The sequence below is a fragment of the Triplophysa dalaica genome, chromosome 9 (genome assembly GCF_015846415.1).
Source record: "Triplophysa dalaica isolate WHDGS20190420 chromosome 9, ASM1584641v1, whole genome shotgun sequence".
Lineage (NCBI taxonomy): Eukaryota > Metazoa > Chordata > Actinopteri > Cypriniformes > Nemacheilidae > Triplophysa > Triplophysa dalaica.
The window spans coordinates 19,543,531-19,571,467 of NC_079550.1; the positions used below are offsets into that span (position 1 = coordinate 19,543,531).

The window sequence follows — 27,937 nt, forward strand, 5'->3', positions numbered from 1 at the left end:
AGAAACACCGAGCCAGACGTCATGGATTCAGAGACGCCCACCACTCATGATCTCTTACCTACAATCGCTCAACATGGAACTTCGTTCAACGCCACGATGTGGCGCTCGCCAAACAGGAAGTTCTGAATCGTAGTTACCTCTATGATGGGCCTAACTTGGGTGGATCTCGTCTTTCCTCATCTGAACAAGACCGCCGTATGAGGGAGCGATGTTTCCTATACTGTTTCCTTCTGGGACATTTTTGCTCAGGTTGCCCTGAACTCTCTGGAAACACCCGCTCTCGTACAGACAAGGGAGGACTGTTACAGGAATAACCCAGGGGAATCCTCCTTCCAATCCAGGACTGTACCTTCCTGTCACACTCTTCTGGGATAACAGCCAACTCCAACTGAAGGCCTTAGTGGATTCAGGGGCTGCTGGAAACTTTGTCGATCTCTCTCTAGCCGAAAGACACAATATCTCCTCGGACCATCTCTCCCCCCTTTCCATTACTGTCGTGGATGACAGGGCCTCTGGTTCTGGAAAAATAACCCTTCTTTCCGGTCCTCACAAATTGTCCATCCAGCGACACCAGGAAGAGTTACAGCTCCACTTGATACAATATTCAAAGTTCCCAGTTATTCTCGGACATCCCTACTTTCTCAAATATAATCCACAGCTAGATTGGCCTCGGGCACTGTATACAGTTGGAGTCCCGGATGCCACCTTTCTTGTCTCACCCTAGAATACCCTGACCCTGCTCTCGAGTCCCCTGAGTCCTTAGACCTGTCCCGAGTCCCTATACATTACCACTATCTCAAACAGGTATTCAGTAAGCACCAGCTCCCTTACACCTCACCGTCTTTATGACTCCGCTGTGAAATTACTGCCTGGTAACGGTCCCCATGCTCTCCCGAACGAGAGGAGATGAAGACCTTGAGACATTGAGGAGTCCCTAGATGCGATGATCATCGGACCATCTACCTCCCCGGCCGGAGCTGGCATTTTTCTTTGTGGGGAAGAAGGACGGAAAATTACGCCTATTTTTACACAATGTCCAATGTTTGGAAGCGTTAACCCAGCAGTGATTGTGTTCTCCATTTTCTATTTCAGTGAAGTGGAAGAATTTAATAGAGGGATACTGAAAAAAATGGAGAAAAGAGGGTGAACATCCAATTGCTGCATACTGTACTTGGTATACGCGGTTTAAATATTTAAAGGTCAGGAAAAGGAAAAATGTTTGTGTTCTGTGGTTGCTAAGAACTTTTAAATATGAATTTGTTAGAAAATGAACATATGAAAATGTTCAACTGAATGTTTCTCTCTATGCCTTTTATCTCTCTTAGGATTCAGTGTAGACATCCATGAATGTGGTTCTTTAAATGTTTTTGTTAAAGTGTGTGTGACTGTTCAGTTCTGATTGTATAAAATAAAAACAATCTTAAATATGTGCCCAGAGTCATCATTGTGGTAGATATGGTGACTGAAAAGGCTATCCAATGATTTTGTTTATTTTGTTTATTTTTTATATAATGCTAGCTCGTAACAATAATTACTCAACATCCAGCTGTTAGCAATAAGGTTTAATTGCATGACATCTAGTATTAAGGTGTAGTTAACCTTTTAACAACTAGAATTAGGTTGGGTGGAAATACTGTCTTAGTTGCACTTTTTCGGTCCTCAAAAACTAGCATGGTTTGTATTACGGTTCTCTCCTAACTCTCCTAACTGGTACAGGCTGCTTTTGCATATTTATAATTATTGTCTTTCTACTTTTACACCATCAAGAAAGGGAGGGGGGAACACACACAATGAAAATGAAAATAAAGAGTTCTTATCTATTTCGTAGAAACACCTGCTATTAACCTGACCTTTAATTAATCAATTGGTGTTAGAAATAGCTCATATGAAAAGCTAAAACCCTCCCAAATGACTTTTAATGCACTGAAATAAATCAGTTTCACTGAAAGAATATTGATCATTTAATCAAGACAGATAGGTCAAATTTTGGCAAGACAAAAAAGTAGTGGTGCTCTGAGATCCAAATTTAATATCTTGTATGACTTCCATGAGCTTGAAGGACTGCATCCATGCGGTTTGGCAAGGATTCATACGATTTATTGATGAAGTCATCAGGAATAGCAAAGAAAGCCTTGTGTGGCATTTGCCAAGACGTCAGAAAAACTTTCATTCTGGCTCCTCAGGGACGCCTTTTCAACGTTCGACAAAGATGTTGAAATGACGTTGTTTCAAGGTATTTTTGCTCAGTGGGATCTGTCCCGTACGAGGAAGCGAATATAGACCATACGTTTTGCATTATTTGCAACATCGGTAATTTCATCCACCCGCGGCACAAAATATTCACCGTGTCGCAGTTGCTCTAAAATTTAAGAAGCAATGTCACACGTCACCTATGCTTCTCTATTCACTGTATTGTCCGACAAAGGCATAGAATCTACCTCTAGTGCAGCGTCCTCTACCGAGCTGACGATCTCTTTAGTTTAAAAACAAAACGTAGCTGTACACTGTAGAAGGCTATGTGAGATATTGCACTTATGTTTTTTGTTGTCCTAATGTTGACCCAATTGCTTGTTTAAGGATGCCAAATAGGATGCCTTTAAACTTGTCTCAGGGAGCGATCTTTGCTGCCGAAAAAAACTAACCTGCTTGGCGAAACACATTTCCACATGTTTAAAATAGTCAGTTGATTTTCCTGCCTCCTTGGGATGTTTCTGCTGTAGGTGATGAGCTTGGATGGTTTTATGCACTCGTTGAAGAGAATCTCTTGGCAGAGTACACACGGAGGTCTCTCGATTCCCTGCTTTAACATATTAGGCCTACATGTAAAACCAAACGTAATGTAATGTTTGTCATTTTTTTTATATTTTTGGTTAACATTCACCACGTCAGACTGACACAAACTCGTCATTGCAGTAGCAGGATTCTTCAAAAATCTTTCCATAGTTTGACGAGCGTTACATACAGTGCGGCGCTAATTTTGTTACGTTCAATGTACTGCACGTGCAAAACATAAAAAGCGAAAGGTATTTTGGGATAAATAATGGCATATATAAACTTAACAACAGTTTTTATGAAGCAAATATCTGTGTGTGTGGGCTTGGTTATTAATACATTTGCACTAGAAATACATTTGGAAAAATATTATGTCAATTAATTTTGTTCTATCAAGTTCCCCTTCAGTCGGTTTCTCGACGTTGTGTTGAGAGACAGACTGGGGTTTGATCTTGAGAACCTATCATCTCCCAGATAAATTTAAAATGCCAATGGGCTTTGGCGAATAGCCCGCCCTCGCCAGTCTCCGCCCCGTACATAAGGGTATAAAAGGAAGATGGAGGCAGTCATTCACTCATCCTTTGTTCTTCGGAACCTACTCTGCGTATGGTGTCGAGTTTATCTCTTCGAGATTCACTCCTTCTGGACTTACGACGCAGAGCAGCGGACTTCTCCCTTTGGATTCTCCTTCGGCCAGGGCACCCTTCCCAGTCGGCGGCGGACTTCCCCTCCGGAGCGCGGACTACCCTGGGCTTCTTGACAGCGAGCTACAGATCTAAAAGAGCAGGCCCTCTTCAGCGCCAATAATTTCTCACAGGGAAGGCATGAGAAGGCAGTGGCTAATCCGTCAGCCACTGGCTCGCGGACCATTCGCACATCGCCTCGTCTGACCGTTCCCCATGTGCCGATTTTATCTGCACGTTAAAATAAGAATGAATTTAACTCACCAAATATGATTCTCCACCAGATCTGTCAAGATCACATCCATGAAATTAGTTGTTGAAAATGTCAATTTCAGTCAAGGAATTAGCCCCAAGCCGGGGTGTCCGTTGGATTGTCCTCCGCGTCCTCTTTCTTTACTTTTCCCTTCCAATTCCTAATTTCAAAGCATCCGAAGTGGATCGGTGATGGTGTTTTAAATGCATACCTGCCCTGCCCCCAGGTTGTCTGCTGGCGAATGCCATGGAAGTGATAAGTGGGCCAGAGAAAGTTCCTTTGTTTCTCATGGCGCCTCATTTGCATAGCTCTGACAGTATGGTCAGATTGCATTTAATACCTAAACTTAGTTATGGACATAGTATGATGCATGCTATGTTTTAATAACATAGCTCATTATAAAGGGAATTCAAAGAGGAGTAGTAAAATATGAAACATGCAAGCCATTGAACTGTGAATCTTCCCAACATATGAATACATCGAATGAATCCTATATCAAAACATGTACATCTAACAGTTACAGACTATATAAAATGGCACGAGCGCCAAAACACAACCTAGATGTTAAGATACATTTACAGAAAAGGATTGTTTAAATCACATAAATTCCTTTTTGTCAGAGAAGTTTCTCTGGTTAAACATCAAATGTTAAGTTAGAGATGAGACACAGACTTATCACCAATGCTTTGAAGCTTAGGTGTCGTTAATATACTACAGAGGAACCGAATGGTTATCACACTCTCCGTAAGAGTTCAAAACCTACAACCAGAGCCATGGAGCCATGCTTGCTATGGTCTTTTGATGATGGTATCTAGAAACCAGGACAAAAGGAAGTCATGGGGTGTTATGGCTTTTCTCTCAATGATCAAGTCACTACACAATGTATGAATACATCAAATGAACCCTAAATCAAAATTTGCATATCTAACAGTTACAGACTATTTAAAATGGCACGAGTGCCAACACACAACCTAGACATTTAGATTCATTTACAGAAAAGGATAGTTTAAATCACATAAGTTCCTTTTTGTCAGAGAAGTTTCTCTGGTTAGCCTCAGATGTTAAGATAGAGTTGAGACAGAGACTTATCACCAATGTTTTGAAGCTAAGGAGTAGTTAATATCCTACAGAGAAACTAAAGGGTTATCACACTCTCGGTGAGAGTTCAAAACCAAAGACCAGAACTCTGGAGCCAGGTTGCTATGTTCTTTTGATGATCGTATCTAGAGACCAGTACAAAACCAGTCACTACACACAAGAGACGGTCCCACCGTCTTGTTCCTACACCACGCATCGGAAACGGTGCGTGATGATGATGAGATGTTGAAGCTGTGTTCTTGGGTATGACAGACCCATCCTAGAGTCTGACGGGTACGACACCTGTACTGAACGTTGGGGTTCCAGAATGCAGTGGCACGGTTTGTCGTTAGGTGTGGTGGTCACAGTGGCTACATTCCCCGTAATGTTCCCGCAACCCTGTCAGCTTCCTGGGCGCGTCAACGCGTCAGCCAGCGGCGGGTGTGATCGGGGGTTCCTGTGGATGTCACTCCGCCAGCTTCGGCTCGCAGGTTATCCATGCCCCGGCACGCTTACCTGGCTCGTCCTTGGTGGGTGGTGGTGTACCGTCCCATAGCGGGCAAGACTCAACGACGTGCTCTGTCAAAACATCTGACAGCTTCCTCCGGTCATCGGATGCGACGCCCTTTGGAGGCAACACAGAGATGACGGCCGTGCTTCCCCGGGCTGCCACAAGCGTCAGGTTGTAGTAGCCCCGCCCTCCCCGAACGCTTGCGGCTGACCCAGAGATGCACGTGGAGCTCACTAGACGTGGAGTATGCAGTTCGCGGCATGCTCCTGTCTGATGGAAACCCCATTGGAGCTCCCGCCTCCAAGGAGGAGCCAACGCAGAGATGACGGCCGTCGGGTTGTAGTGGTCCCAAGGTTCCCACCAATCCCTTCCAGGACCAGGTTGTGAACCTGCAGGCGCTCCCCCTCACCTCCAGCGCACTGCGCATCTACTTGGCTTAATTCTTAAAAGTATGGGAGGTTCACGGCATAAACTTATAATCATATGGTTGTTGTTAACTTTTGTCACATTACTGTTTGTTACCAAAAGAATAGACACAAGTACAGTACATGCCAAGTCAAAAGATTAAGTACAGGCCAAATATACATAAACTTCTCACTCACTAACATCAACTATACTTCAGAGTACATTAAAGTATATTTCTGAGAAGTACATAAGAAGTAAACTGAAGGTATACTTTTCTATTTTAAGTTTAAAAGAAGTATACTTATAGCACACTTGAATAAGCTTCCTTTGAAAAGGGTAGTTCTACATTCTGAATTCCTATTGGCTGTATTCACTCTTGAGTTTAAACTGACATGGGGCTCTTTAACTTTCTACAGAATTACTCATGAAAAAGCTTTGCGGCCTCGAGGGTGAGATGTTTGTGAAAATGTTCAATATTTCCCCCTTTCTAAATACACCTGTATCATCGGCGTATTTTGTGGGTGGGACACGTGGTATTACCCACCACATTTTGGTGGAAATAATGATGCTCGCGGAAGAAGGTACGTATTGTTTAGGGGCCATTAACATCTAAAATAAAACGTGTAAAACGCAGGATGCGCCACTTGCAAACCGTCTCCCATTGCTCACACTCGTACATTAAATTTGCAAAAGACAGAGAGCCTCGACTTCAGAACAAACGTCCATTATAAACATGCGTGCATCATATGCACTCCCAGCGCTTGCTTTGCATCCAGTGTCCAATGTCAAGAAAGGGTAAACCAATAAACAAGTGAGATTTTAGTCATAGGAATAAACTGATTATAACTGTAATGCACCATAACAGCCAAGTGACCTTCCCAAAATGATAGTGTGGGAACCACATACTGTGAGAGCTGGAGTAGATAAGCGGAGCAGGCAATGGACCGTCAATTATATATGATCAATATTCCCAACAAGTTATAATAGAAACAATTAATTGAAGTATTGTTTTTGTCATCTCTTTCCCCCTTCACTTTTCTAAGCAAATAACGGCCCACGCTCGTATACTTGTAGCCTATAATGTATTATGACAAACCTTGGTGTTGTGAGTGAGAAACCGCAAAAGAAACAGGAAATATATATTTCTAACTTGGAGCATAGTATGTAGACATTAGAGCAACATTGAATTTAAAAAACATATATTCTCTCTTTAGAGATAAAGCATTAGTCAATTCACAGTTTTGTTTATTTGTTATCTCCTGTTCTCATCCAATCCTGTTGTTTTATCCAGGCTGCGGAAAAGGAAAGGGTGAAATAATATTTAATATATTATTACTTTTAATATTCAATTATTATAAATTGAATCTTTGATCGTTGTTTTCCTCTTTTATTGTTTTGTTTGAAGGAAATATATTAATACAACTTTTTTATCTGTTCGACTGCCATTTTCACTTTTAAGTTTCTATAACTCAAGGGGCAGTGCCCAGTGAAATGGGGAAGACTTATAAAAAACTGATGAACTGGTTTAAGTCAGGACATTATGAACTGCGGTTCTGCACATAACATTTGGTGTATTTGTAGGATTTAAGTCCCGTTTCCACATATGAGCAAACATTGTAATCCAGGAATGAAAGTAAAGCTGTTACTTCATCTTATTTTCCAAGGTACAGTTTCCGTTTTGATTTATACATGTTTTTTTTCATTGAAAATGTTTACATGTATGTATTCATGCAATATGTTGGCTACTTATAGATAAAATGACAAATAAATTGAGTTTGAAAAGATACATTTTGACAGTTTTGGCTACTAAGTAAACATTTATTTTAAAATAGATTCTGCTTATTATCTCCATTACAATTTAAGGAAGTGTGTGCATCCATGTATGTGTGTGTGTGTGTGTGTGTGTGTGTGTGTGTGTGTGTGTGTGTGCGTGTGTGTGTGCGTGTGTAGGTGTGTGTGTGTGTGTGCGCGCATGTTTGTAGCCGTGAAGCCGTATTTATGTTTACTGCAGTCACTCGAACTTGAACAAATCTATTGAGAATGGGCGAATTCCTAAGACCTGACTGTAATATGCAAACAGGAAGCAACAAAGTTATGTTACATTAAACATTGGGTTTGTGGAATTGGCATGACCTATAAAACCAAAATATAAAAATGTCAGGTTTAACTACAAAATTATTCTCTTAACTTTTTCTCCCAGGATTTCTCCTATATGAGACTTTGGCATGGGAAGTGAGGGTGCCAAAGGAAATTCATGGTCTCAAAGGTTCATGTCTGGTTATACCATGTTCCTTCTCCTACACATCGTATCCACCCACCAACCCAAACAGAGTTGTGTGGTATCAGTGGGTCTCTAGTGGTTACCCTTTAGTTTATGATCACGAATATCCATCTTATGTAATTGACAAGTTCAAAGGAAAAACTGCTTTATATGGTAAACCTTCAAATAGAGACTGCAGTCTTCTCATTACACATCTGGATCAATCCCACCATGGAGAGAAATTATATGCATGGATTGACCCAGACAGTATTGGATGGCGCACATACAAGTTTTATGATGTCACATCCACGATTCTTGTGGACGGTATAGTTCAAATGTCTTTATTGTGTTCACAAGTTTTTATATGTTTTATTATTCTAGATTTCATATAACTAGGTTTTATGAGTGTAACTTTTCTGCTTATTGTAGCAAGCCCACAGAAGCCCACCATCAATGTTCATGGAGGCGCAATGACCGGTGACACCATAACAGTGACATGTGAAACCTACCACACCTGTCCGTACAGCAAACCAAACATCATTCTGAAGGGTATAGAAGGATCTGATAAAACAGATCAAACAGATCATCCGTATATTGGAAATGGACAATGGAAAATCACTCTGACACGCACGGGTGTCGTGAAGGCTGAGCACTCGGATATCGAGTGTATAGTGACACATTATGAAGGGAAAACAGCAAGAGCTACAAAATCACCAAGTGCAAAATGTATGCTTTTGTTTTATCTGGGTGTTACAGTTTCAGAATGTTGACAAAACAGAACTTTTAATTTTTTGTCAAACTTAAGATAAGTAAAAGTTTCATTTATATTCAACTCTTTCATTCATGAATAATAAAAATCTTAGTCTGGAGGATTTTCCTCTGTATATGTTTTGCTCTTAGGGCTTGACAAACAAGAAACTCTGTTTTTACTGATAATTATCCATTTTTATTTCAGGTATCCATACTAAAATAGCCATTGAGCCTGACCGTGCAGATGTCATAGAGGGCGTTTCAAAGAAGTTCACATGTACCATCGACCATTCCTGCCTGAAGAATCCTCCAACCATATCATGGAACTATAAGAACATGGAGGTCTCAAACAGTAACAAAAAACTTTCAGAGTTCAAATCAGCCACCTCTTCCACCATAACCTTTGTTAGTACAAAAGAACACCATGGAAAGATGTTGAAATGCAGTGCAAATATTTCGGGGAAACCCATTGAATCATCTGTTACTTTACATGTACAACGTGAGTGATTCAAAAACACATGCCTGACTTGTGAGTCGTCTGTGTGTGTCATCATGTATGTAGTTTTCTCTTTTACAGATTCTTCTACAGATCCTCCAAAACCAGCGATTCCTGTCCAGAATCCAAGTATATGTGTTGTATTTGTCTTGAAGCTATTCACATACATTATAATGACCAATGTTTGACATGCTACATCCTTTTAGCCCTTTCCGAGGGTGAGGCTGAAGTGATGACCTTTGACTGGAAGACCACTGGGCTTTACATCATAGTCCCCTCATCAGTTATCTTGCTTCTCATGTGCACACTTGCTGGAGTCTGTACATACAAGAGACGTCACAGGTATGTGTGTTACATCGTGTTTATTCTTCTCCAGAGATGGGGATATGGGAAAAATAAATAATTGTGAAATTATATTTTTGCTATCAGTTTTTGAAAAAAAAAATGTTGTCAAAAAATATTGTCAATATTATTATTTGTAGGCCGCCACCTGATGATATGCAAGAACAGAGGTATGCATAATATTTTGTATCATTTATTTTCTACTTTCAAACTAGACCACTTTATACCTATACATCAGTTTGGTAAACATTTGATAAGTATTTATTCTTCTCCAGAGATAGGGAAATGTGAAAAATAAACAATTGGGAAATTATGTTTTTGCTATTAGTATTTTTAACTTGTCAATATTATTATTTGTAGGCCGCCACCTGATGATATGCAAGAACAGAGGTATGCATAATATTTTTTATCATTTATTTTATACTTTCAAATTAGACCACTTCAGACTTACACATTGGCTTTGTACACATTTAAAAAGTGTTTATGTGTTATGTTGATACTGGTGAATGTGAATTTCGAAATCTTTTTAGTTTTCTAGATCTGGTGTTTTTAATGTATTTAAGAATGATATTCAAGATGTGTGTCTTAATACAGCTTCATGTCCACAACATCACACATTTTTTGTGCAAGCGACATTTGTCACTTTAGAAGCTCTATGTGACAGCATCAAAAGTCAGCAGAAATGGAAATGCTGATGTCAATAGCAACCACCGATTTTCATTTCAGGTCTATTGATGTCCGAGTAAATGACTGCTCCCAACTGAGTATATTACTTACTGTACCATACTCTATGTGTCTATTTGGTGTTGTTTTGGATGATATTCATCCCTTTAAAATCCTTTTAATAATATCCAAATACTATTATTTCAACGTAACAGTTTTAATACAATGAGTTTTTTTATCCTTTCCCCTATTTTTCACTCCCCCTTACTAAAATTTGACATAAAATGAGTTAAATGATGAACATCTAGATACTTGTTACCTTGATACTCTCCAGGAATGTACGCAATAGTATAAGCACATGTAGTGTGCTTACGGCTGAACAATATCTTATTTGTGACACTGAAAGCATCACTTCTGTTTTGTTCTTAGCTATGTGTGAATTTTAACTTATGTGTCTATGTGTGCATCACGATGGCTACATTTAGACTTTAGAGAACATCGCTTGCATTTGCTTTTTGGCCTCATTAACCTTATGACCGAAAACAACAGTAATTGATCAGATTTTTGTCTTGCTAGACTAAAGCAAATACTGTAGCTGTTCCAACATTTACGTAAACTGCACCACATTTGCACTATGTAATTATTTTTGTCTTCATTGTTAATCTTTTGAAACTATACGGTTCATGGTATTCCTCTGTTGTCTGATCTAATCTATAGTAAATGCATTATTATACAAATGAATTATTAATCAAAGTCTGTTCAGTTAAACTCACAACATTGTACTTTTCTGGTTGTGGTATCCAAGCGTTTCTCTGATAAAACCATCTGTTCACAGGTCAGAAGATGTGTATGCACAATCAGCCAAAAAGACTTTCTCTAAACCTCATATGCCATCACCAAAGAGGTATTGAGCATTCAAAATGTATTTCATTTTTATAAAATATGTAATGTTTAGTATATAGATAAAAGTATATGATATAGTGAAGGTAAGAGTTTAATGAATGTGCTTAGACAATTCTTGTTTACTGTAATATTTTTTTGTTCCATCTGTCAGAAATTGAATTAGATTGTATGATAATTAGATAGGCTGATAAATACATATTTAGCTTGAATTTATTAACTTTCCTTTTTATTTCTCTCCTGTGGATTTAACATCTCAGTAAGCGAAAATCCTGCTCTGTAAGTATATATCTGATCACCATTACTTCACACTGTGGGTTCAAACTCAAACTTCAAATGATGTCTGATATGCGTTGACCTCTGTGTCTCTGTTTTCTCTTAAAACATTCCTTACAGATTGAAGATTACGAAGATTATTACACCAATATTGAAGACCTCAACACGTATGGCAACATCTGGTGAAAACGCATCATCAAAATGTGCTCAATAGGACAAGTAAAAAAATATATTTAAGTATACAATACAAAATAAAATAAAATAAAAATAAAAAAACTTTTCTATGCATAGTAAACATTAGCATCAATATTTTATTTCACGCACATTAAGCTTAGTGTCATTTTGTATGAATCTTATAGCATTTTTAGGTAGGATGTCTGTTTATATATAGTCAATCATTATTAATAAAACATTTGTTTATTGAACTTTCCGTCTGAATTCAGGTCTAATAAGGAAATTGAGCATCCAATTTAAATCCAACCCTTGCTCTTTCAACTACAACAGGCAGTAATTTAAGACGGAGATATAATCTATGAAAAAACATGTATATCATAATGTATATGCATAGGCAAAGAGGACATTCAGACTTGTCAAGATAAGAGTGATACTGGAGCAAGAACATGAATAAGGCTTTTTGAGAAAATATTAAATATAAAAAAAAGGTTAAATGCATCTGCAGTTGTATAATGTGTACAATCTGTACTTTATGTTTACAGTATGTATTGTGCATCCAGGTGAAAGTCAGATGGCTATGTCTGCCATTTAGTAAGATGGTGAGCAGACCTTATTGAGTTTACAACTAATTTTTTGGTGATTCTATTTTTTTTAACATGTTGGTTTTATATCTCTGTCTGGATGTTATAAGTTGCACTCACAAAATACAGTTTATTAAAACAAAAAGTGTGGCCATCTTCATTTCAGGCTGCAAAGCAACAAAATTGTAGATTCTTTTTTGAAGGGTGTGACTCTTTTCTATATCCAATGTATATTTAATGTCATTACCATTTTTAAGTAATTTAAACCATTTGTGGCACATTAGAAATATTAAAACATTTTAAATATTTGTTTTTTTTACAGTATCTCATTGTCCCACCTCACTGAGGGCTGGTTTTATGTGTGCGTTGTCTTTTAGGTCTTTGTTGCAGATATGCTGCTAAGCATGGGCTTTTGAATACAAAATTAATGAAATTATTTTTTGATTGACAGCTTTATAAACATTATTACACAGTTAATTGTTCCATATGAAAAACAAGTATAATCTGCAAATAACTACAAGGGAGTCAGAGTCTGTACAATTTCTACGAAATGCCAAAGGGCAGTGCGCTTAACACACACTAAACCCACACTAGCTTGAATACCGCTTCGGAGCAGTATTAAGGCTATGCGTGTCCCATCATGCATCATGTTCTGGATATTAATCGTGAGACTCGGGTCTCGCGGACGTTGCAAAAAGCATTCCAGCGTATTTTAAGCTACTACTTTTTAAGGTTTTTTCTTTATTTATGCTTCGTTTGGCTAACGTGTTTTCTTTTGTTTTGTTTTTTGATACAGTACAAATAATGCTTATATTACATATAATATTTTAGTAAAACGTAGTGTTACATATTTATTGGTGAAAGCTCCAGAGTTATATATTTTGTAAAACTGCTTTTTATCTCACCACATTAATTAACGTTACATGTTTGCACTTGCTTAGTGTGTCCCATCGGGTTAGAAATATAACGCTCACTTGGGATCTTCACACCCACTAGAACACTAGAGCCAAAACAGGAAATACGTCATAAATGTAGTCAAGTGGTCAAGTGCAAAGACCGCAAGTTGGGTTATTTGGAGGCAACCAGAGTCTTAAACAAGTAGTGATGGGGACTTTCGAAACCTGTATCGAATCTTTTGTGTCGAGCAGTGCTTCAAAGCACTTTTAAAACTGGCTAAGTCACGTGGTTTTTAGCAAACAATTTCAAAACTCAATGACATTTCGCCGCTAGGGGGTTTTGATCTGAAAGTAAACTCGCCTCTGTCTATCACTGATTTTCCGTAAATCTAGAAATAAGAAAATAACCATGTTTGAGCTAATCTGTGGACAGATGTGAAATCTAGCCAAATGTTACCTAACAAACAGACCCATATGTTGTGTTTTGTATATATATAATGTATCTGTGAATGCCTAATTATACAACATAAAAGATGAGAGCAGTAAAATGACAAAGGTCAATTATAGCCTATGGCAGTGATTCTCAACCGGTGGGCCGCGGCCCTTTGGTGGGCCTGGGATACTAACACATGAGTAATGAACTTTGTGGACCTGTTTTTGTGCTAGGGGGTGTGGTTATTGGCTTTTGGCTAGTTCCCATGAGCCTTTCTGTTGCCACGTCTCCTTCTGTGAATCAAAGGAGGGTGATTGAATTCAACTGAGGGAGAGGGTCAGTTAAGTCATAAAAAGGGTAATTTTTGTCTGAAGTGAGCGTAAAAAGTTGAGAAAGAAAACAAATGTCAATACATTAGTGACAGCAGCCTAATATTCCTGGTATTCTATGTGGTTGATATGAATCAAACAAATGAAAACTGCTGAGTCCTTAATCTTCATAGCTTTAATATGAATTTATATTGTTTTCATTTCACAGTTTGTAGTGCAAAATAGGAGTTCAAAAATGGAAAAAAAATCTGCCTCCAATAATCATTATTAAAAACTACAAAAGAGTTCAAAAAGGTGATCACTTTTGCTTTTTTAGGGCTCATTTATGCTATCCTTGTAAGTTTGTACTTCTTTGTATTTTCCCTTGACAATGAAAATAAATGGGTAGAATGGAGGACTATAACAGTGTCAAATGGGAATTAATTTGTATTAGTTCAACATTAAAAACATTTAACATTTTATTGGAAAGTTAATGTTTCTTTTTAAAGAAACTGTATCACGACTGGCAAGCTTATTTTGATTTTGTGACTATGGGATGATTATTAACTCTTGGCCTAGACAACACAGTGAACTGCACTCTTCCTATGAAACCTTGTCAATTACTCATTGTTTTTTCCATTTTAAGTGATTAAAATTAATCTTAATGTTTAAATTGTCTCGTGCTCAAAGTCAACTTGTTTAATCCCATGATGTCTCATCATGTTGACACTGTTTCTGTAATGTTGATTGTAACATTTGACATCACAATAATTGACTGTTAAAATACCACATGCTAGATTTTGTAATGTACTGTGTCGTCTATTCAAGAACACATCTCAGTGCAGGCAATAGTATGACAAAAGATTATTAAATAAATTGGTCAAGTACTAGGCTTTGGACTAATTTAAGTCTATTTAGAAAAAAATGTATTTGACCTATTGGACTCACTTTAAAAAAAAACACATAACAATCCAAGAATGGAAATCCTTGTTTTATATAATGTATTATGGATTTTTCTGGCCTTCACAGCCTACTGTATACTGATTATGAACAGACCTGTGTATATTTCAATTTACAATTTTATTTTGAAGGTCCATCGTATATGGCCTGGCTGGGCTAAAAAAAATATCTCTGCAGGATGCGGAGCAAGCCTTCATCTCTGCTCCAGATTATCATCAGAGTAATTTTTGTTTACACAATGTCCAAGGTTTGGAAGCGTTAACAGTATTTCTGTTAACCCAGCTGTGCTTGTGTTCTCCATTTTCTATTTCAGTGAAGTGGAAGAATTTAACAGAGGGATACTGAAAAAATGGTGAAAAGAGGGGAGAACATCCAATTGGTATGTATACTGCTGCATACTGTACTTGGTATCTGCGCTTTAAATATTTAAAGATCAGGAAAAGTAAAAAGTGTTCTGTGGTCACTAAGAACTTTTAAATATGAAATTTGTTGAAAAATGAACACATAAGAAAATGTTCAACTGAATGTTTTTCTCTGCGCCTTTATCTCTAGGATTCAATGAAGACATGCATGAATGTGTTTCATTTAAAACAAAAATGTTTTTGTGTGTGTGTCTGTTCAAATGTTAAGTCGTGATTTTATAAAATAAAAACGATCTTAAATCTGCGCGCAGAGTCATCATTGTGTCTTCACTCTGTATCTGAAATGTGGTCGATCTAGTAACTGAAAAGGCTATGTTCCCTTTCGAGGGAACTCAACACTGCGTCATGGAATGACTCTTTGGGGAACGCCATTAGCGTGACTTGTCTGAATCGCGTGTGAAACTAACTTTCGCTTTATAGTCGCATGATGATGACGTCACTGATGACGTTATGACCATCGTGACTATCGGAAGGCATAAAAAGGAAGCGGAAGCAGTGCAAACCAGCTTCTGCCATTCAGCAAAGCATCTGTTTGTGTGTGTGAAGGTTTCTAGTTTATCTTAAGCTATCTTAGATAGATTAGCAATATGAAACGTATGTCAAAGAAGGCATTTAAGCAATGTGTTCCTCCCTGCCCCCGTTTTATTACGGATAGTGATTCACATGAGCTTTGTGTGAAATGTTTGGGAATGGAACATGCTAAGGCAGCTCTTGAGGGAGCTGCCTGTGAACATTGCTTGTGGCTACCGCTAAGATCTCTTCTCTCACGTTTAGCACTGTTTGATGAGTCAGGCAGTATTCGCAAGCCTCATGGTTCAGGTCCCGCTTCTGCCGAGGCAGTGCGGGGTCTGCAGTCATGGGGTTCGCAGATGGATATTTTGGAGGGTGAGACGACTTCGGTCCTTTCTCATCCCTCAAATCCCATTGCTTCCGGAAAGGGTTTGGGAGCCCGCATGGTGGCTTCTCCCGCCCCATCTGGAAGCTCTATGCACTGCTCTAGCTCTGAGGAGTGAGAGAGTGTTAGTGTGCAAGCAGTAGAAACTGAAGATCATGAAACTCCACTTTCCCAGGGATATGAGGAGCTATTAGAGGTTGTTATCCGGGCAGTAGCCAAGCTTAGTGTTGATTGGCCCCAAGATCAACAACAACTTACACCTATAAGTAAATTAGATGAAAGATACTTAAAAAAAACGGGTACAACCTCAACGTCGGGGGTTGCCATTCTTTCCAGATTTACATACTGAGGTTTCTAAATCATGGAAAAAGCCATTTTCTTCCAGAATTTCCACCACTGCCTCTAGTTTCTCCTCAGTTATAGGAGCTAGAGAGAAAGGCTATGGCATGATGCCCAAGGTGGAAGAGTCTTTGGCCACCTACCTTTCACCTGAAGCAGCATCATCATTGAAACCTCCGACATTGCCCACCAAGCCAAGCCGGATTACGTCAAATTTGGTGGGTAAGGCATATATGGCGGCAGGTCGGGCTGGCTCATGTCTGCACACTATGGGTCTTTTGCAGGCATACCAGGCCGACCTGCTGGGGGACATAAAAGAGAGCGAGGTTATTGATATAGACCTGCTTAATGAACTGAAGACAGCAGCAGATCTTACTCTCCGAGCAACCAAGGAGACAGCCCAAGCTATTGGGCGCTCCATGGGGACCCTGGTAGCTACAGAGAGGCATTTATGGTTAAATTTGTCTGGTATTAAGGAGAAGGACAAGTCTGTGCTGCTTGATGCACCATTGTCTGACCAAGGTCTCTTTGGGAATGTGGTCGACACTGTGGTCGATCGTTTTCAGGAGGCAAAGCGTCAAGCAACAGCTTTCCAAAATGTTTTACCTCGCCGTTCTTACCCTCAGGGTCCTGCAGCTCAAAGGCAGCCCCAGCCATCTACTACTAGTGCTCTACATAGGCAGCAGGAAAAACAGAGTGTTGCTACTCGTACTCCCCCTCAGAGAGCTTGGGGGTCGAGACCGCAATCCCAGAAGTTCTCAAGGCAAATCAAGCCAGATTTGAGGACAGTTGTTATCTCCAATCGGAAGGCTACTGCCAAGAGGTCCTGACGGTACCTCAGCGCTTCAAATAGCACCCATTCTGGGGGGGTGGACAAGTCCGGTTCCCCCAATAGGCCTTAGGAGGCCACTACGTTAACCCCGCCGCCCAGTGCGCTTCGGGGCACGTCAGTTTCCCTAGTACGGGTTCAACAGAATCTACCCATGGTAGACCCTGTAAACATGCTAATAGTTCCACTATCCCCTGCAGGTCAATTACTTCCAGGCATCGATCCGCATGCACCCGAAGCCGATGTCATCACGCTGACTCCCTTAGTGCACTTCCTCCACGAGTGGAGAAAGTTGCCGAATCTGACTCCATGGCTTCTCCGCACCATAGAGAAGGGGTACAGAATTCAGTTTGCTGTCAGCCCTCCAAAGTTCAAAGGGGTGTTTTGCACCGAAGTGAGTTCCGACCGGGCTCGGGTGTTAGAACAGGAAGTACAATCTCTCTTGATGAAGGGGGCCATAGAATATGTTTCCCCTCACGAGAGTCAGACAGGTTTTTACAGTCGGTACTTTATAGTTCCGAAAAAGGATGGAGGGCTCAGGCCTATTCTGGATCTGAGATATCTCAACAAATCTCTGAGGAGGTACAAGTTCAAGATGCTTATGATTCCTGTTATTGTGGCTGGAATCAGAAAAGGCGACTGGTTCACCACAATAGACCTGAAGGATGCATATTTCCACATATCCATCCTTCCTCAACACCGGAAGTTTCTCATATTTGCTTCCGGAGGCAGAGCCTACCAATATGGAGTTCTTCCATTCGGCCTTGCTCTTTCCCCTCGCACTTTCACGAAATGCATGGATTCTGCCCTTGCTCCACTGAGACTTCAGGGGATTCGCATATTAAACTACATAGACGACTGGTTAGTGCTAGCTCAGTCTCAAGAAATGGTGGTTCGACATCGAGATGTCGTCCTCGACCATATGAAGCTTTTGGGACTGAGGCTCAATGCCAAGAAGAGCAATCTAACTCCTCAGCAGAGCATTACTTTTCTTGGGGTAGTGTGGAACTCAGTCATGATGCAGGCACAGTTGTCTCCTGCACGTGTCGAGTCCATCCTGACAACAATATCAAGATGGGTCAGGCATACACTGTCAAGCATTTTCAGAAAATATTAGGTCTAATGGCAGCAGCATCCAACGTGATTCCTTTTGGCCTTCTGCATATGAGACCTTTACAATGGTGGCTAAAGAACAAAGGGTTTTCCCCGAGGGGCAACCCGTTTCGTATAATCAGGGTTACGCGCAGATGCCTTCGTTCCCTGGCTATATGGAAAAAGACACAGTTTCTAAATCAAGGTCGAAAATTGGGAGCTCAATGTCACAGGATGACAGTGACGACGGACGCATCCCTCACAGGCTGGGGGGCAATAGTAGAAGGTTGCTCAGCCAGTGGGCTATGGACAGAGCAGCATCTCCATTGGCACATAAATTGCCTGGAGATGTTAGCTGTCATAAGAGGTTTGAAGTACTTCCTCCCAGTCCTCAGGGACCATCATGTTCTAATCAGAACAGACAATACAGCCGTGGTCTCTTATATCAATCATCAAGGGGGCCTGAGGTCGCGCCCTCTCTGCAAGCTGGCGCAGCAGGTTCTCCTATGGTCCCAGGAGAAGTTTCTATCTATCAGGGCGACTTACATTCCTGGAGTTCAAAATGTGGGAGCAGACATGTTGTCGAGACAAGGACTGAGGCCAGGAGAATGGAGACTTCACCCCGAAGTGGTGAAACAGATTTGGGAAAGATTTGGTCAGGCCGAAATCGACCTCTTTGCATCTCAGGAGACATCTCATTGCCCCCTGTGGTTTTCAATATTTCTTCCAGCCCCATTGGGACTGGACGCCCTGGTACAGACATGGCCGAGGCGGCGTCTGTATGCTTTTCCCCCAATCGCTTTGCTCCCGCAGGTCCTAGAGAGAGTTCGACAGGAAGGGATCAGACTCTTGTTAATAGCACCTTATTGGCCTGCACGAGTCTGGTTCTCGGACCTTCTAATGCTCTTAGAAGGCCAGCCATGGGAGATTCCCCTCAGGCAGGACCTTCTGAACCAAGCCAGGGGCACGATATGCCATCCCAGCCCAGAACTATGGAAGTTGTGGGCCTGGCCGCTGAAGGGAGTGGCTTGTTGAATCAAGGTCTGTCAACTGAGGTTGTTGAAACCATTCTTAATTCTAGAGCTCCATCCACCAGAAAACTTTATGCTCTAAAGTGGAGGTTATTCACCTTGTGGTGTAATAACAGACATTTAGATCCAGTTAACTGCCCAGTGGCTTCAGTACTGGAGTTTCTGCAAGAGCGGTTTTCGGCAGGTCTTGCACCTTCTACGGTGAAAGTTTATGTGGCAGCTATTGCAGCCTTTCACTCCCCTCTGCCTGGAAGCACCTTGGGGAGACACCCCTTGGTTGCCCGGTTTTTGCGTGGTACCTTGAGGATGAGACCGCCTCCTCAGGCTAGAGTTCCAGCATGGGACCTCGCTGTGGTTTTGGAAGGGGCTTCCCAAGCTCCTTATGAACCTATTGAGTGTAGCTCAGACAAGTATTTGTCCCTCAAATTAGCCTTTTTACTCGGTATTACCTCTCTGAGGAGGGTAGGCGACCTTCAGGCTCTATCAGTCTCTCCACCATGTCTGGAGTTCTCTCCAGGTAATATAAAAGCAATTCTGCACCCTAGACCAGGGTATGTACCTAAGGTGCCAAGCAATGTGGCCAGAACATTAGTTTTACAAGCCTTTCATGCTCCACCTCATGAGTCAGCAGAGGATCAGAGACTACACTTGTTATGCCCAGTCAGGGCACTGGGAGAGTATGTTAGAAGATCTTCCATATGGAGGAAATCGGACCAACTGTTGGTTTGTTTTGGACCTCATAGTAGAGGTCAGCCGGCCTCTAAGCACACCATTAGTAGATGGATTGTGGAGGCCATTTCCTTGGCTTATGAGGTGCGTGGACTACCTTCACCTCTGAGAATCAAGGCACATTCAACAAGGAGTATGGCCTCTTCGCAGGCCCTTCTGTCAGGTGCGTCTATGCAGGATGTTTGTGATGCAGCGGGCTGGTCTTCCACGCACACATTCATAAGATATTACAATCTTGATCTTTCTTCCTTACCTGGTTCTCAGGTACTTATGTCTTAGTATGTGCATAACACCTTCACACTTAGACAGCCACAACTCGTATGGCGTAGCGGGTATTTTGTTCCCCAAAGAGTCATTCCATGACGCAGTCTTGAGTTCCCTCGAAAGGGAACGTCTCAGGTTACGACTGTAACCATTGTTCCCTGAGATAGGGAACGAGACACTGCGTCTCTTTGCCATACTCCTTATGACTGGAGCATTTGCTTCATTTTTTGCAGAAGCTGGTTTGCACTGCTTCCGCTTCCTTTTTATGCCTTCCGATAGTCACGGTGGTCATGACGTCATCAGTGACGTCATCATCATGCGACTATAAAGCGAAAGTTAGTTTCACACGCGATTCAGACAAGTCACGCTAATGGCGTTCCCCAAAGAGTCATTCCATGACGCAGTGTCTCGTTCCCTATCTCAGGGAACAATGGTTACAGTCGTAACCTGAGACGTTTCTTGTTTATCATTTTTTTACTTATTATATTATGCTAGTTAGTCACAATAATTACTTAACATTCAGCTTTTAGCATAAGGTTTAATTACATGAAATGTAGTATTTAGGTGTAATATAAGGTTTTAAAAACAAAGTTATTAGAATTGGGTGGAAACACTGTGTTAGTTGCACTTTTTCGGTACTCATTACGCTTCACTCCTAACTCCGATTTTGGTAGATGGCGCAAAAACCAAGTAGGGTCCAGAGGTGCGGCCCACGATATTGCAGTCAGATATTAATAAGTCAGGGTGAGCATTCACTTTTGATATAATGCATCTTTTGTTCTGATACTTAAGTTTTTGCAATATCATGTGTCTAATTCATGCATGGGCAACTTATTAAAAACACAGAAAAACACGGATCCGCTCCATAAGACCCCTCCTCCAAATGACAGTCTGGGAACCACATATACTGTGAGAGCTGGAGTCGAAAAGCGGAGCAGCCAATGGACGGAACGTCCACTATAAATGATAAATATTCCCAACGAGTTATTATAGAAACAATTAATGAAAGTATTGTATATAATATCAGCAAGTCACTGGTATACAGGATTAAAGTCCACAAAAACTCATACCAGCGTTCAGTCACAGTCCAGGTGAATCCATATATGTTTCATTGAACTTGCTCAGCGCGTCATAACGTGTCTATGGGTTCATCAGCGTGTGAGCTGTCCGAGAGCCTGGTATGCTCGCAACCACACGACTAAGTTGCCAGCGCTCATAACATCGTCCAATTATCTGTCTAAACTCGAACAAGCCCAACTGTTTAGCTACTGTATCTTCATTTACATATACATTTACATTTACATTTACATTTATGCATTTGGCAGACTTTTATCCAAAGCGACTTACATTGCATAGTACTATACATTTGCTGCTAACTATGTGCAATCCCCTGGGATCAAACCCACGCCCTTTGCATTGCAAGTCCCACGCTCTAACCACTGAGCCACAGAAAAGCTTTGTTGCCAGACAGACCCAATTGGCCTCGACCAACACACAGCGTCCACATTGAGATCTGCCCCTGAGCGCATCAGGTCTCTTAAATATCCTCTTCCTCCGTTGAATTCAATCTCCCTCTTTTGATTCACAGACGGAGACGCGCCAATAGAAAGGCTCATGGGGACTGGCCTAAAGCCAATAACCACACCCCCTAGCACAAAAACAGGTCCACAAGGTTCATTACTCATGTGTTATGTATTATATGAGTGAGAAACCACAAGTTTATTTGTTATCTCCTGTTCTCATCCAAACCTATTGTTTTATCCAGGGTGCGGAAAAGGTAAGGGTGAAATAATGCTTTTTATTTAATTTTATTATATTACATTTTATGTAAATTATAATAAATTGTATTATTAATCTGATCAACTTGGTCATCTTCACTTCTAAGTTTATATTATTCAAGGGGCTGCTCCCAGTGAAAAGGGGAAGACTTATGAAAAACAGATGAACTGGTTTAAGTCAGGACATTATGTGCTGCGGTTCTGCACACATTTGGTGTATTTGTAGTTTCTAAGTCCCGTTTCCACATATGAGCAAACATTGTAATCCAGGAATGAAAGTAAAGCTGTTACTTCATCTGATTTTCCAAGGTACAGTATCCCTTTTGATTTATACATGTTTTCTTTCTTTGAAAATGTTTACATGTATGTATTCATGCAATATGTTGGCTACTAATAGATCAAATGACAAATAAATTGAGTTTGAAAAGATACATTTTGACAGGTTGGACTACTAAGTAAACATTAATGTTAAAATAGATTCTGCTTATTATCTCCATTACAGTTTAAGGAAGTGTGTGCATCCATGTGTGTGTGTGTGTGTGTGTGTGTGTGTGTGTGCATGTTTGTAGCCGTGAGGCGTATATATGTTTACTGCAGTCACTTGAACTTGAACAAATCTATTGAGAAGGGGCGAACTCCTAAGAACTGACTGTACTATGCAAACAGGAAGGGAGAAAATTGTGTTACATTAAACATTGGGTTTATTTAATTGGCATGACCTATAAAACCAAAAAATTAAAATGTCAGGTCTAACAACAAAATTATTTTCATAACTTTTTCTCACAGGATTTCTCCTATATGAGACTTTGGCATGGGAAGTGAGGATGCCAAAGGAAATTCATGGTCTCAAAGGTTCATGTCTGGTTATACCATGTTCTTTCTCCTATCGTATCCACCCATCAACCCAAACAGAGTTGTGTGGTATCAGTGGGTCTCTAAAGGCTACCCTATAGTTTATGATCACGAATATCCATCTTATGTAATTGACAAGTTCAAAGGAAAAACTGCTTTATATGGCAACTCTTCAAATAGAGACTGCAGTCTTGTCATTACAAACCGAGATCAGTCCCACCATGGAGAGAAATTATATCCATGGATTGACCCAGACAGTGTTGGATGGCGCACATACAAGTTTTATGATGTCACATCCACGATTCTTGTGGACGGTATAGTTCAAATGTCTTTATTGTGTTCACAAGTTTTTATATGTTTTATTATTCTTGATTTCATAAAACAAGGTTTTATAAGTGTAACTTTTCTGCTTATTGTAGCAAGCCCACAGAAGCCCACCATCAATGTTCGTGGAGGCGCAATGACCGGTGACACCATAACAGTGTCATGTGAAACCTACCACACCTGTCCGTACAGCAAACCAAACATCACTCTGAAGGTTATAGAAGGATCTGATAAAATACAGGACATTTTTGGAATAGGTCAATGGAAAATCACTCTGACACGCACGGGTGTCATGAAAGCTGAGCACTCAGATATCAAATGTATAGTGACACATTATGGAGGCAAAACAGCAAGAGCTACAAAATCAAAAAGTGCAAAATGTAAGTATAAACGTTATGAATTGCATCTATGTTTGCTTTTGTTTTTTTTCTGGGTTTTACAGATTCAGAATGTTGACAACACAGAACTTTAAATATTTTTTCAAACTTAAGATGAGTAAAATTTTAATTTATAACACGGTCAGTTCTGGTCCTTGATTCTGATTGGTTGAGCGGAGATCTAAGCCGTTATAAAATACCCCGATATATAACGGCTGACCGCATTACCTACATCACTGCGCCACTCTTGCTACGTACAGCCAAATAATTGTCAAAATGTCCGATTTTGTTGTGAATTTTGATTTATTTGGTGGGCTAAGCTTGGATAAGTGGTGGGAAGATATTGACATGACAGACAAATAAGACCAACAACAAAGACGACTTTATTAATATTAATTAATAAAAGCGATATTGAAGACATCGAAAAGTCTAGAAATGAGGTGAATACTCATAAATAGACTATGTGGTCTGTTCGTGCTTTGCTGCGTCTGTGTTGCTTGGCAACCGCAGTTTTGTAGCCACACCTGTTTCTGAGGAACTACTTTGTTTGGTGGAAGAATATATTTCTATTAAAATAATTACATAATATTTGCTGTGTTTTACTTCATGAAACTTTACTAAGCATATGGATTAACCGTGTTATAATCCACGGTTATTATAATCCTCTGCTTCGCCTCGTGCCTAACAAGGCCCCTTAGCTGTAATAAAATGCACTGTAACCCACGGCTTCTTGGGGCTTATTGGTTTATCATATTCAGCTCTTTCATGCAGGTATAATGAAAATCTTAGTATGGAGGTTTTTCCTATGTATATGTTTTGCTCTTACGGAATGAGAAACAAGAATCTCTGTTTTTACTGATATTTATCCATTTTTATTTCAGGTATCTATACAAAAATTGCCATTGAGCCTGACCGTGCAGATGTCATAGAGGGCGTTTCAAAGAAGTTCACATGTACCATCGACCATTCCTGCCTGAAGAATCCTCCAACCATATCATGGAACTATAAGAACATGGAGGTCTCAAACAATAACAAAAAACTTTCAGAGTTCAAATCAGCCACCTCTTCCACCATAACCTTTGTTAGTACCAAAGAACACCATGACAAGATGTTGAAATGCAGTGCAAACATTTCGGGGAAAAACATTGAATCATCTATTACTTTACATGTACAACGTGAGTGATTCAAAAACACATGCCTGACTTGTGAGTCGTCTGTGTGTGTCATCATGTATGTAGTTTTCTCTTTTACAGATTCTTCTACAGATCCTCCAAAACCAGCGATTCCTGTCCAGAATCCAAGTATAAGTGTTGTATTTGTCTTGTAGCTATTCACATAAATTATAATGACCAATGTTTGACATGCTACATCCTTTTAGCCCTTTCCCAGGGTGAGGCTGAAGTGATGACCTTTGACTGGAAGACCACTGGGCTTTACATCATAGTCCCCTCATCAGTTATCTTGCTTCTCATGTGCACACTTGCTGGAGTCTGTACATACAAGAGATGTCACAGGTATGTGTGTTACATCGTGTTTATTCTTCTCCAGAGATAGGGATATGTGAAAAAAAAGGGAAACTAAGTTTTTGCTATCAGTATTTTTAACTTGTCAATATTATTTCTGTAGGCGGCCACCTGATGATATGCAAGAACAGAGGTATGCATGACCTATTTTTATCATGTATTTTCTACTTTCAAACTAGACCACTTCAGACAGATACAAGTGTTTATGTGTTATTTTGATACTTGTGAATGTGAATTTCTAAATCTTTTTAGTTTTCTAGATCTGGTGTTTTTATTGTATTTAAGAATGATATTCAAGATGTGTGTCTTAATACAGCTTCATGTCCACAACATCACACATTTTTTGTGCAAGCAACATTTGTCACTTTAGAAGCTCTATGTGACAGCATCAAAAGTCAGCAGAAATGGAAATGCTGATTTTAATAGCAACCACCCATGTATATTTCTTACCTAATGATGTCTAAATTACTGCTTACAATTGAGTATATTACTCACAGTACCATACTCTATGTGTCTATTTGGTGTTGTTTTGGATGATATCCAGCACTATCAAATCTCTTTTTAATGATATCAACTTACTATTGTATCAACATTACGGTTTTAATTTGATCAGTATTTTGTCATTTTCCCCTATTTTCACCCCCTCCTTGCATTTGACATAAAATAAGTAAAATTATGAACTTTTATAGCACCTTGATAAGCTCCAGGAATAAACATATGAAGTTTGCTAATGACTTAAATATATCTTATTTGTGATGCAGACAGCATCACTTCTGCTTTGTTTTTAGCATGTGTGAATTATAACGTATGATGCTGTGTGTGCATCAAGATGGCTACATTTAGACTTGTAGAACATGGCTTGAATCTGCGTTTCAGCCTTTAAACTTCATGCTCTAAATCAACAGTAATGGACCAGATCTTTATGTCTGGGTAGAAACTGCAAATACGGTTACTGTTAAAAATTACGTAAACTGCACCACATTTGCACTATGTGATTATTTCTGTTTTAATTGTTAATATTTTGAAACTATACGGTTCATGGTATTCCTCGGTCGTCTGATATAATCTATAGTCAATGCATCAGGATACAAATAAAGTATTAATCAAAGTCTGTTCATTAAAACTCACAACATTGTACTTTTCTGGTTGTGGTATCTAAGCGTTTATCTGATAAAACCATCTGTTCACAGGTCAAAAGATGTGTATTCAGAATCAGCCAAAAATACTTTTTCTAAACCTCATATGCCATCACCAAAGAGGTATTGAGCATTCAAAATGTCATTTGTTTTTGTAATGTTTAGTATAAAGATAAAAGTACATGTCAAAGTGGAAGTAAGAGTTAAATGAATGTACAAAACAATGCTAGTTTCCTTTAGTAAATTTTTGTGCCATCTGTCAGACATTGAATAAGATAATTGAACTCACTAAATACTGATTTAACTGTACTGTAAAATTAATCTTTCAAATTATTTATTAACTTCCTTTTTATTTCTCTCCTGTGCATTTCACATCTCAGTCAACGAAAATCCTGCTCTGTAAGTATATATCTGATCACCATTACTTCACACTGTGGGTTCAAACTCAAACTTCAAATGGTGTCTGATATGCGTTGACCTCTGTGTCTCTGTTTTCTCTTAAAACATTCCTTACAGATTGAAGATTATGAAGATTATTACACCAATATTGAAGACCTCAACACGTATGGCAACATCTGATGAAAACGCATGATATTTCTTAAATGTGCTTAATACAGGACAAGTTAAAAAACAAAAATCTATTTTAGTATATAACACAAAAACTGTTTTGAAGGGTGTGACTCTTTTCTATATCTACTGTATATTTAATTTCATCAGCATTTTTAAGTTTCATTTTATTTGTGGCACATTAAAAATATTAAATACAACTATTTTTTTATTAACAGTATAACATTATCAAAGTTGCCACAGTGAGGGCTTGTTTTACATGTGCTTTTGTAGATATATGCCGTTACATTTACATTTAGTCATTAAGCAGATGCTTTTATCCAAAGCAACTTACAGGTGTTGAGCATGGGCTGTGGTTTCTCTGGCTGACACACAAACATTTTTAGGAAATGATTTTGTGATAGAAAAAAATGATTTTAAATAAATGTCTTTGTTGGCAGCTTAACTGTTTGTGTTGTCTCCCTTTATCTTATGATTGTGAGCAGGTTGTACTACAATGGTGATAAAAAATACGTATACATGCATGTTGTAGGAAAGTGACCTGAAATGGTTTTGTGAAGCATTTTCCTGCAGTGTAAGACACACTCTTATGACCTTGTGAAAAGACTGTACCTTGCTTCATAAACATTGTTACACAGTTACTTGTTCCATAAGAAAAACTAGTGTATCTGCAAATAACTACAAGGGAGTCAGAGAAGGGATCAGAGTAGCTTTATGATAAAACAAAGGAGGGCAACAGATTTTTATAACCTGTTAAACCGCATCAACAGATCTGGTGACCTGCTGTATGACTGTCACTGTACACATCTCATCTAAATGCTTTCAGGACATAAAAAAGAGATAAGAAATCACCAGAAATAATTTAGAAAGCAATAAAATTAGTATGTTTTAAACAAAGGAGGGCAACGGATTCTGCTAGCCTTTTGTGCTGCATTCCTGTGTGTGTGTGTGTGTGTGGGTGTGTGTGTACCCATTGTTATGGGGTCAATATTACATGTGTAGTTTTTAAGAAAAATAAACATTATGACTTTCTTTTTTA

The 27,937-nt window shown here is 39.5% G+C and overlaps 2 protein-coding genes and 1 long non-coding RNA gene across 3 annotated transcripts; all 3 read left to right on the plus strand.

Annotated features, from left to right (window-relative positions):
• The first annotated feature begins 7,328 nt into the window (after positions 1-7,328).
• Positions 7,329-16,175, plus strand: LOC130428200 (sialoadhesin-like). Its single transcript, XM_056756055.1, has 7 exons — positions 7,329-7,365; positions 7,902-8,285; positions 8,391-8,687; positions 8,917-9,210; positions 9,289-9,389; positions 11,509-11,560; positions 15,937-16,175. The coding sequence occupies exons 1-7, from the start codon at positions 7,329-7,331 to the stop codon at positions 16,173-16,175; spliced, it is 1,404 nt and encodes a 467-aa protein (XP_056612033.1).
• A 6,104-nt stretch (positions 16,176-22,279) lies between these two features.
• Positions 22,280-25,338, plus strand: LOC130428201 (uncharacterized). Its single transcript, XM_056756056.1, has 7 exons — positions 22,280-22,428; positions 22,906-23,285; positions 23,391-23,675; positions 24,554-24,847; positions 24,926-24,973; positions 25,051-25,186; positions 25,299-25,338. Exons 2-7 carry the CDS (start codon positions 22,931-22,933, stop codon positions 25,336-25,338), a joined length of 1,158 nt encoding a protein of 385 aa, XP_056612034.1. The 5' UTR covers positions 22,280-22,428; positions 22,906-22,930.
• A 1,042-nt stretch (positions 25,339-26,380) lies between these two features.
• On the plus strand, positions 26,381-27,262 carry LOC130429071 (uncharacterized). Its single transcript, XR_008907530.1, has 3 exons — positions 26,381-26,454; positions 26,712-26,730; positions 26,848-27,262. It is a non-coding gene; the product is annotated as an uncharacterized LOC130429071 (long non-coding RNA).
• The last annotated feature ends 675 nt before the right edge of the window (positions 27,263-27,937 follow it).